The sequence below is a fragment of the Eimeria necatrix genome, genomic scaffold, assembly GCF_000499385.1.
Source record: "Eimeria necatrix Houghton genomic scaffold, Enh_scaff711, whole genome shotgun sequence".
Taxonomy (NCBI): Eukaryota; Apicomplexa; class Conoidasida; order Eucoccidiorida; family Eimeriidae; genus Eimeria; species Eimeria necatrix.
In genome coordinates this window covers 1-11381 of record NW_013654537.1, presented here as the reverse complement: position 1 = coordinate 11381, position 11381 = coordinate 1, and the positions used below count along the sequence as shown (strand labels likewise).

At 48.6% G+C, this 11381-nt stretch overlaps 1 protein-coding gene across 1 annotated transcript; it reads left to right on the top strand.

Moving 5' to 3' along the window:
* Nucleotides 1-595: 595 nt before the first annotated feature.
* Nucleotides 596-5004, top strand: ENH_00072450 (helicase, putative; the record flags this gene model as incomplete). The annotated part of the gene is made up of 5 exons (XM_013582676.1): nucleotides 596-2645; nucleotides 2776-2796; nucleotides 2925-3083; nucleotides 3382-3666; nucleotides 4202-5004. The coding sequence occupies 5 exons, from the start codon at nucleotides 596-598 to the stop codon at nucleotides 5002-5004; spliced, it is 3318 nt and encodes a 1105-aa protein (XP_013438130.1).
* Between the last annotated feature and the right edge of the window lie 6377 nt (nucleotides 5005-11381).

Below are 11381 nucleotides of genomic sequence, written 5' to 3'. Positions count from 1 at the left end.
CTGTAATGACATCATCCCAGCTTCTTCAGAACACTGAGTTGCGAAAACCTCAGTATAGCCACCGTAAGAGTCCTGCCACCTTACGCATTCTATTTTTAGTTTGTATATCGTTCCTGTCTAATCTGAGTTATCGCTTGTTAAGAACATTTTCGTCCTCCCCCGGAGTGGATAGTATCTTTGCGGCTCTACACTGGGAAGCAATTAAATGCAGAGCTCTTGCCTCTGCACGTAGTGACCACGTAAATCATTTCAATTTTCTATTTTCACTTATTTATTTTGGTCTTTTGCGCTGCTTCCCTAACCTAGTATGGCATGCAGCAGTCAGCTTCCTATTCCGAACAGCTCGTGAGTCTCAAAAGACGCGGTCTTCATTTTGCAACAGTAGAATGCTTGGTCGAGATATTGGGTTTTTTATATTAGTTGGGAAGGCATTTGTCTTGGCGAGTCAGCATGAAACGTCATTTTTTATGTGATGCCCTGTGGGGGTTACAGGGAACTGGCCAGCACCAGCTTCCGAGGAGGGCTTGCTGTTTGCTACAAAACAACCAGAACACGTGCTTTATCTGGTTTTATCCCCACAGAAGAAATAAAGCTCATGCAGTATCCAAGCATTACATCTCTTCATGAAACCCAGTTTAACATGGAAGGCACTGTCCACCAGCAGAACCAGCAGACAGGTGACACACTGTCGGCTTCATCCTCCTCAACAGCAGCACTGGCAGTTGAAGATGGCACTTTCGGTTTCCCTTTTTCCCCGTATCCTCCTCAGATAGTTTTCATGGCTACACTATGGGAGGCGCTTCAGGGATGCAGGGAGCAGACAAAGCTTGCTGCACTCGAAATGCCAACTGGAGGTGGGAAAACACTGGCATTTCTTTGTCCAGCCGTGTTGTGGTTAAAAAAGAATGAAGAGGAGTTGCTGCTGCAACAGCTGCAGCAAGGCCAACGGCAGACAGCACAGCAACAGCAGCAAACATGCCAGGTGCCTCAGAGAAAAGCACCGCCGTGGATTCAAACAGCACTACAGCAGCAGCAGAGACAACGAGTGCGACAATTCTTAGCAGACAGAGAAGACTACTTGAAGAGGGCAGCATCATGGGCCGATTCTGCCGCAGCAGCAAACACTCCTCAGCAGGCGCAGGACCAAGGGCATTGGGATTACCAGATTGGCATTCGTCGTAAGCGCCCAGCAGCAACCACTGACAAGCAATCACAGCAACAGAAAGAGGCAGACTTTGATGACCCTGCTCCTGATGAGTTTCCCCCTTCGGTACGCCTTGAAGCTAGCAACGCTTACAAAGAACAGTGGAGTGCTCCTAATCGCGGTTACACTGAAAACCTCCAAAAGCCTCAAATAGTTATATGCAGCAGGACGCACCATCAGCTGCAACAGTACGTTGACGAAATACGGCTTATGCAAAAGCAAGGGAAGGTGGAAGAAGTCAAGCGCTTTGTTGCAGTTGTTGCAGCCGGCAGAAGACAACTTTGCATACACCCAGATGTGTGCAACAGCGGAAACAGCAGCACTAGCAACAGTTGCAGCAGTGATATGGGGGACAAGTGCTCCTACTTAGTTTCAAAAGGCCTGTGTAGCTACTACAAAAAAAGGAATTTTGTGGCAGATGCTGCTGTATCCTCAGTGCTGGACATAGAAGACTTGCGGCGTATAGGCAGGAACGTCGGCGGCTGTCCTTATTATGGCTGTCGCGCAGCGTTGCCTGCAGCAGATGTCCTGCTTCTGCCGTTTTCGCTTGCATTCCCGGCTCAAGGAGAAGCGGCAGAGACTGGTCTTGTGGCCTTGACGAATGCAGTCTTCTGTATTGATGAAGCTCACCATCTCGCTGCTGCCCTCAGTAGCAGCAAAGCTGCTGCCATTTCCCACCAATCAGCAGCATCTGCAGCGCGACTACTGAATCTTTACGTGGACTACTACGGCAACAGACTAGCTCCGAGATCTTTTCATTTGTTGCAGCAGCTCGCTAGATTCGCAGAAAATATTCACAAGGGACTGCAGCCCTTCTGCTGCTGTGTACAGGAACAGCAGCGCCAGCCACAGTGGCAGGAACAGCAGCGGGGTAAAGTAGATTTGAAAGAGGCAGGAGCTGAATTGCTTGGTGACCTGCTACAACCGTCAACAATGCCAGTAGCAGGCATAGAAGTTGGCGCATCGGATACAAGAGCAGCAGAGCATGCGAGCACGGTCCTCACCGCGACATCTTTACTGCGCCGTCTGAAGCTTGACAGTTTCGATCTTCACGAGCTGGTGGCTTTTCTGTGCGACAGCAATGTACGCATCTGCCAAAAAATAAGAGGATTTGCAGTGCAACAGAATCACACCCAACAGCAGCGACAGCTGGAGAACCGGCAAAAGTGCCAACAAGTGCACCAGAGGAAGAACCAACAGCACGTGCAACAACAGATCATGGAGCCATCTTGCGTGTACACACTGAAGAACTTATTGTGTGCGCTTTTGGCCATGGACGTAGCCGACAGGCTCGTCATAAGCAACTTACATCAAACTGTAGCTTCAGCAGAGTCGCCTGGTGTTGCTGCTGACCAAAGCGCAACTGCTGCAATGGCAACAACCTCAGACAGTGGCAGCAGGTGCTGCTGTAGCAGGCTTGAAGTTGTCTGCCTGGCTACTGGTAAGCGTTCGCTCCCTACTTGCAAATCCCGGGCGTCACTTTACAGTGCATGGCAAACTTGAATTCATTTTCTATATTTGGAATCGAATCAGGAGATTTATGCTGTGTCTTTGTGGCCGTTGCGACGCAGAGAAAGTTTTTGAGCCCATTAGTAAGTCTCCGCAGGAAAACAGTTTTAAGCAGTTCCGTAGCCGCATGCGTATACAGGGACGCTGCTAAGTTTGGCTCTCTTTTTTTCGGCTGTAGGTTCTTAATAGTTTGTGACTTGTGCCAATTCAGTCAAAGCAAGTCGGCTGGTGGTGCTTATGGGAGGAACTTTGTCTCCATTTGCATCTCTCTCACGGTTTGTGCGCTGCCTTCCCCCAACTCAATATCTCTTCTTCTCGGCGGACTCCGTTGCAGCAAAGGAAAGAGTCTTAGCTCTTGCCGTGCCTAAACGTAAGCACATTGCTGCTGATTCTAGCCTGCGTCTGGTGCGTGTTTGCTATTGGTTTTGCTGGGACTGCGCATGGTGGCTTAGCAACTGCGTTCGAAGGTGCCATATCCGTGATTATATCTGCCATCGTTGCTCTCACTTCGCACACGCTGCAGATGAGGTTACCTTGAGTGACGGTGGCGTCGTCCGTGGTGCGTTCTGCAGTGGTAGTTCTCATGTGCATGCCTTCGCAACATCAGCAACAGCGTCAACACCCGAAGACGCGGCAGGTGTTGCTTTTTTTTCGTGTGTGTGGTGCAGTATCTCTTGATCAGTCTCCCATGTGCTTTGAGTACTCTCAACGGATGCAATTTCCATCGCAGTTTGTTGCCTTGCTGCGTCTACTACTCTCTGTCTCGGAAACAGTGTCTGGTGGGATTGTTGTGTTTTTCCCTTCTTTCGCAATGTTACAGTCCTTTGTAGCTGTTGCTGATGCTGGCGGCAGTGCTGCTGCTTCAACAGCTCCGTCGATTGTAGAAGGGCTACGAAGGCGAGGACCTTTACTTGTCGAAAAACGGATGCCGGGCGCCACTAAATTCAAAGCTGGTGGGGCTGGTTTCGCCTCTGCCCATTCTTATATTCTGAGTGTTTCTCTGACGCCTGCCCTTCTATGGCTCTGTTGGCTTCTCATTGCTCTTATGTATCCGCGTCTTTTAACCGCAGTAACCCCTGCCGCACTTGCATATATACGTGTTGTGCAAGATGCGCGTGTGCACATGCGCATATGTGTACAGGCGCGCGTACCCTATTCAGTCTTTCTTGCGTGTGCGAGTATCTTCCTGTATGCTCCGGCAAAGTCTTTTGTCATTAGTGGGGACGTAAATTTCATGTGCCGCTGCGAGTATTGTTTGCCCGCAGTATCTTTCGGGGCTCAAAAAAGAGTGCACTTTTCACTTTCCAGCTGCTCAGCTTGAACGTGTATTTGGACGTCTCCAAACGTCTATGAATGCTTCTTTGCACGTCTTCCGCATGGTTTTGACCTCGCTTTAGAGGTGCAATTTAATGCCTGATGTTCTCTGCATTGCTTTCGACTCGTCACAACGGTACGTATTTTCTGTCTACATCTGCCATGCGCGAGCAGGTTTCTACATGGCATACGGTGCTATCCTTTGGAAGCTCTACAAATCTGCTGTTCTTGGAAAAGGCACTACACCGGAGTTTCGACAAAACAGCACAGAGTGTACGAAACAGTTGGACCAAATGAGCGACGGCGAGGGCGGGAAGGGCTGTCCTTGGCAACAATGTGCCACCGGACTAGCAGAAACCAAAGGAACACCTCGTAAACCAAAAACCGCATTCCTGTTTTGCGTTATGGGCGGTCGACTTAGTGAAGGAGTGAACTTTTCAGATGCTCTCGCCAGGCTTGTGGTAATCGTTGGGCTGCCGTTCCCGTCTACTCAGGACACAATATTCCGCCTACAAGAGAAATACTATGACGAAATAATGATGCAGCAGCATGTGACTTCAGCAAGAGCTCAAGAAGCAAAGCAAGACTCACCGAGTGAATTTATAAGTGCCAAGAAGCAGGCAAAGCACCACAGGGAGCAGCAACAAACGCAGAAGCACGTCGAGTACGGTTTACTGCAATGCATGATAACAGTCAACCAGACAATTGGGCGTGCTATTCGACACAGCAGGGACTACGCAGCGATTCTACTGGTAGACAGGAGGTATGCACTTCCCCGCATACAAGAGCTTCTGCCGCGCTGGGTTGTCCAGAGTCTCGATACGGTGAACCCAGTGTCGCAAGAGCAGGGGTTACCATTGCCACCTTTTAAATCGGTGCGCTCTGCGGAAAAATGCACTATTGATGTCATTCAGCAGAGGTTGAAGGTTTTTTTCGAGTCTTTGGAGAAGACGCAGTTCGCAATGCCTCCCAGTTAAGTATCACGAACTAGTAACTGAACATTTTCTGCCGGAAGAACAGCAAGCAATGCTTGTTCCATGGGCAACGGCTTCTCGAAGACAAGAACTCTTTGTACTTTCCATTACGTACGTATGAGCATTTCTATGCATGTTTCATGTGCATTTGATTCGAGGGTTCCCCGCTAACGATTTGGAGAATCCGAAAGGGAAAAAATTGAATGGATACATTCACACGCTTGTTGGCAGAAGGAGTATTACGTGCCCTGTATGCATAGTTGCATCTACAGTATTGCACACATTCGCAACATTATTTTGAACAGCACTGGGTTTCGATCTTTTCAGTGAGGGCTTCCTAGAAAGATGCGTCTGACAGGCCGAAATATTCACTGTTTCGTGCAGCGGCCCGACTCCGGAGGATGCCGCTCTGATCAGCGGTCCAATATTATTGTAGAAACATTAGGAGTATAGGAGAGCAATCATCATGTCTTTTAGGACAGATGAGCCCATCGGGCCGTTTCCCGGGTTTAAAAGAAGATCGCACGGAGTAGTGTTTGGATTCCGGTCTGACGAACTGACTCGAACTCAATGATTTTTGATAGCAAAACTTGGGGAGCCGTTTACTATTCTGTTTTTCAAGTCATGTTTCTCACGCGTTAACCTTTCACCCCTTCAAGGTGTTGCCGTTTGAATCTCATATCTTTCGTGTTCGTGCTTCTATTCACGCCTGGTGCTTTTCGACCCTGGCCGGGGTTTTGATTGTAGGGAAGGTTAGAGTTGAGAGGTACTGTATATTCTTGCAAATAGGTTTCAGTGACATCTAAGGTGCGAAGAAGTGTGTAAAAATTGACTGGGACGTGCACGGGACTGCGATGCTACAGAGAGTCGCACGAATCTGCGAATTACACGCCCTTTGTGTTCCCTAAAATTGATTGATGCCGTGCAGTGTATTCTTACACAATTGAAGAGCAGCAGGCAAAAGGAAGGACGCGTAGCCTTAGTTCTGCCGTCACCGGTTCCCCTGCGACCTAAGAAGGCTTTCAAGCGCACTTTCCCGCGTATTCGCAAAAGTACCTTTCAATGTAATTGAATGGAAGCATATCTTTTGCTCTGAATTTTTCCGACGAATTGCCTGATTTGCAGAGAATTATAAGATTTACTCTTAAACTAACGAATTCCCCTGTGGTGTTTTCCATTGCAAAATTAGTCTAGGCGTTGCTACTACGCTTTGAATAGTAATCAACTAAAGATGACGGACCAAACCGTGAGACCTACTTCGACCTCCGAATGGCACGAGCCGGCTCTGAGGTATCTGGAACGGGGCAGTCTGCTACGGAAGAGAAAATCTGTTGCATAAACCAAAGGAGGAGGCATGAAACTCTATATACTGTTTCTCTGTCCAGCAGCAGCAGGAACATGATATTTGAGACCAATGCTATACGAAGCATAGCTGACCGCTACTTAACTCACCCAAAGAGTGCACAAGAAAGAAAGCGCCGGCTGTTCCTCCCTACAGCAATGGTAGTTCAGGCTATCGCAAAATTTGGCGGATTTTAAATAAATTCATTTCCCGCTCACGTTATTCGAAACGCCTAATTTTATGGTTAATATATGCTTTTTTCTCACATTCTGGTTCTTTTTCCCCTTCGCCTTAAAATGACTCCTTCGTGCGGGCTATGCCTGAATTTTCGTTGACTCTAAGCTTTCTACGCCTAGAATCATATCACGGCGAAATTAATAAGCTCGCCTTAAACTACTGAGTCACTACTGGTGAGTTCATGATCAAAAAGCTTCTGACTACGTTGCAGTTTTACTGATGTGCTCCTCTAGTCCTCGGATCCCCATGTGTTTCCTTGCACTAACTGCTTCGTGACTGCCCACCTATGGTGGACGGTGACTCAATATTCATATATGTGTATACGCTTCCGCCCCACGCACTGCCCCAAAAGAGCTTGATTTGCCCGTATCAGCAGCTGGAAAATAACAACTTTACAGCACCCAAAGACTTCAGCGCGACTGCGCGGCAGCCGCAGCCTCAAGCTCCTGTGAATCCCTAGTGAATTTAGCCACATTACTAACGCCTTCTACTGTCTCCATGACAGAAACGGCGTCCGGTGAGACATTTTCTACAATGATCCGGCTACAGTTGATTCGGTAACTTTGCTGTCCTGATTGTTTTCTCTTCTAATGCCCCCTCCCGATAAAAATGAGAAAGACAGGTCATCCCATTTGCCCGCAAACTTCAGTGATACCTTAGCGCAGGTGCCCAGCACTCTGCAGGCCCTAAGTTGGCGCAGCGCAGGAAGCTGACGGGATATCTCAACTGCAGCTTCGTAACGGCAGGCTCCCGTTTCGGCCTATCTCTATTTGTTTGCGTCCTAGGTGTCGCGCAGCTCTGTGTCTTACGCTTCTGGATTTTCACGCGTGCGCTCGACTTGCGTCATTATCATCATTTTCATGCGTTCGCAGCCGTCCAATCGCACTTTCCTATTGCGGCATCGGATTTGCTCCAGTGAATGCTGTATTCTAATTAACTTCCGAAAACCTTTCGTTAACTCCCAACAGAATTCAGTACGGCTGGTTGATCATGGCATATGCAAGCAGTTAGGAGTTCTCAACGCGCTTGACCAGAAGCCAGCGGGACAGGCTCAGCGAGTTTCCCTCAACTCGCTGCAGCTCCAACTTCACCACGTGCCACCCTTGTACCACCAGTCGCCGTTACCTAAGCTTTGGGCTTGTAATTTTTCTTACCAGAGCACCGACTACGGTGGACAAAACCGAACCCGAACCATTGCCAATTTGGGCTCTGGTAACAGGTATGCACCATTCTAAAGCGAGGAGTGCGGTGTCAACGACTTTACAGCTAAAGAATGATGGCGACAGTTGACGTGATAGTCACAACATGAGCACACACGAGACGCTGCTATACTGTCAGATGAATGCCACCAGAATCGTGTACTCCATGCGCCGGATCTAGCTGACGAGTTGTCCCTCCACTGAGCACACCCACATCACGAACATGATAACTCAAAACCCGTTTACGGCGAAGGGCGTTGATACTGTTGGGGCTTTGGATCCTAGCACTAAATCCTCGACGGTCACACGCTGTCGACAGCTGTGTGATTGGGCACCGAGCCTTATAAAGGACCAGCTGCAGAACGCTGGCAGCAACCCATGTAGGCATAGTTCGTGATCTCCTTAAGTGTTGGTCGGAGTTCGATCCCTGCTCAGTCTCTCCATGCCTTATTTCTTCGGTGGCATTGTTTCACAAAGCCTGTGCAGAACGCTGGCAGCAACCCATGAAGGCATAGTTCGTGATATCCTTGAGCGTTCGTGGGAGTTCGATCCCTGCTTAGTCTCTTCATGCCTTGTTTCCTCGGTGGCATTGCTTCACAAAGCGTGTTACCCTTTTCATTGCTACAAAACCTCTGTTGTCTTTTATCAAACTGTTACCCACTGCCGGAGCAACAAATGAGCTGATGGATGCGGTTTTATTTGCGCCCCTTACCACTTTCCCCCAGGTCTTACCCACGCTGAGTAACTAGGATCGTGCTGTCACGCCAACATGGAAAGTGAAAGCGTCACGCCAATTTGGCCAGTGAAAGACTTCACTTCTTTCTTGGCAGCATAAGCTGCTGCATCTGTCTTGTTATGGGGGCGCATTAGCGCCAGCCCAAGGCAGGGCTGTGGCCCGTCGGCACTGGACACCTTGTTATATATCACTACGGCAATCCCGCCCTGACATAGCTCGGATGAAGGTTCAAGAGCTCACAAAAAGACGCACGGTATAGGGACGCTCTGCCCAAAGATACAGGTTTCATATCAACCTTGTCCCTGGACAGACTCAAGATATACCGCACGTAGACTGTTTCAGCACTTGCAGGATCAGCGCAGCCTGCTCTTGAAGGTAAAAGGAGCCTCTGTTGATTAAATGCTAGGAAAAATTCCCAAGTTCGGTGTATCAGGCTTGCAGCAATTGTGGTCGTGACAATACTGCTGCCGTGGGGCTGCATGCGACAGAACGTTGGTCTTTACGGGAGAGAGATTGTCCTCATTTCATTCTAAGAAACTTTTTTCTATATTTTCGAGCGTACGAAACAAACCATAAGCGAGCCCCCAAGTGCTTGGTGATATTCTCTCACAGAAGACTGCGCAACCGTCTGTTTTCCTTTTCCCTTGCTAAGCGGGTTTTACTTTCGCCTTCAGGAGGAAAATGACTGTTACTCCTTCAGGCAGATTTTTTCATGCGCCCCTATTCAGGATGTTGCATATTCGGAGATTCTCTTCCCCCGCCTTGACGCATGCTGTGAAAACGCCAGTAAGCTCGGTTTGCTTGCTTTAGCAATGCTTGATGCCCGCTGTTAGACTCAGCCACTCTAATTTCAGAAAAGTTGAACGAACAGGCTTTTTGCCCGTTAGTGATCTTGTCGGTGTTCTTGAAGCCCATACGCCGCGCCCAACAGTAATCCGTTTCCATGTGTTTTTCTCCCTCATCAACGTGCAAGCCTACATCATACATTCCGATATGAATTTTAAAGCCCCACCACAGCGTCCTGTAGAGGCGTCACTAAACACAGCGAAACTAACAGTAATCTTGCCGATTACGATGCTCGCCAATATCATACATTTGCCCACATTTTACACATTGAGCGTGCTTTTTGTTTGTGCTTTTGAGTCCGAGGGCCATATACCCTCATCTGCAGCGCCTGTTGGGGAGACTGGAGGGACTCTGGCCTCTTCGTTCATCGCTCCTCTCGCTATCCCCGGAATAAGAAGGGCTCCACGGACACCCACACTTCCTGTCGAAAGCCCATTTATCAAATACGTGAGATGCTCTCAGACGAGTGAACACTGTGTTATTCGGCAATCGTTCCGCTAGCGTTGATTAGTGAAGGACTTTGGCGTCCTCTCGAGTGTTCCTGCTGCATTGTCCTCTGCGCTTCCACCGGTTTGTTGCTGGGCATCTGCTTGCCTCATGCCATGCCTGGTTTTTGTTGCTGCAGTGCATGCCTTTTTGCCGTAACACATCCGCGAATGTGCTTGTCTTTTTTGTGGCTTCTCGCGTGCAACCAAGGTGTATCTGTGTATGCCTGTCTCACCAGTAGTCAGTAGAAGTATTTGACCTTGACCTGCTGCTACTTGTGTGTCTATGTGAAGTGCCCGCCTATTTACCTGTCCTCTTCCGGCTTGCCGGCTGTGAGGGTTCATTGTGATTATTTTAGTTCCAGTAGGTGGTACATATCTTATGGGAAAACACTTCCTACACTACGACTTTCATTTTTGCTCTCGTTTCTACATCGGCGCCAAAGCTCGTGCTCGTCTCCTGTTTGTTTTGTGTCCAGTCAGGTCCCACATACGACAGACTATTTCCTCTGGTGATCACAGCCGCTTTCTTGCTCCCATTGTGTTTCATGACTAAGTATTTCTAGGAATGTGCAAAATTCTGAGCCTGTAGACGGCTTTTTTGAGTTCGGGTGTTAGTGCTGCATACGGAACAAGTTTTTTGCATTGCAAAACTTGAAAGACGGCCCTTTTTTGAATAAAGCTCAAAAAGATGTTGGTCGTGCTGTCCTGCGGAAGTCAATAAGCAACGACATGTTCATGGGAAGAGAATAAAGAGCAGACAGCCTGTTACACGGTTGGAAGAGGAAGCAGGATACTTATCACTGGCTCATTTTTTTTCATATCTGCCGTAACGTATGCTTTCTATTCGCAAGCGCAGCTGTGCATGTATTTGAGTACCTTTAGGTAGGTGCGTGCACGGCTAGCAGGCAGGTTTACACAGCTGTCCTCAGATACAGACTTTTGCCCATTGGATAGCTGCAGACATTGCTACAAGCATCTCATTATGGGCCACTTGCTTCACGCGAAATTCTGAGTGGACCGCACGCGCTTTATATTTGTTTCATGCAGACATATTTAAAGTACTATCCTAATGGTCCACTTCGTAGTTGGACTCGCCCTTTCGTATGTACAGCAGAGTAGCAGAGTAGTGCTTGACGCAATAACATAACGTTCGCATGCGGCATCAGACGTTAGGTGAGCATAGTGTATTTTGTATCGGGAGCGCAGTTGGCAAATGCTGCGCAAGACTTTTCAAGTGCCGAGGTGGCTTAAATTGGTGCACCGTAGGGTTGTTTCGTCAAAGTACAGCGAAGAGGGTGAACTGGACGCACCAGTGGCGCAATGGATAGCGCGCAGCCCTCCTAAGGCTGAGGTTGTGGGTTCGAGTCCCATCTGGTGTGCTCGGTGTAGTCACTCATCGTCAATTGTCGCCGTGGTTGGTCCTTGGCAAGTTTTCCCTTTGCTAATTTAACGTAGAGGGTCAGCTTGGTGATCAGCTGGCCTCAATATGAATTCCACACTTCTGTATGTAGCTTTTGCCCCAAAGTTGTATG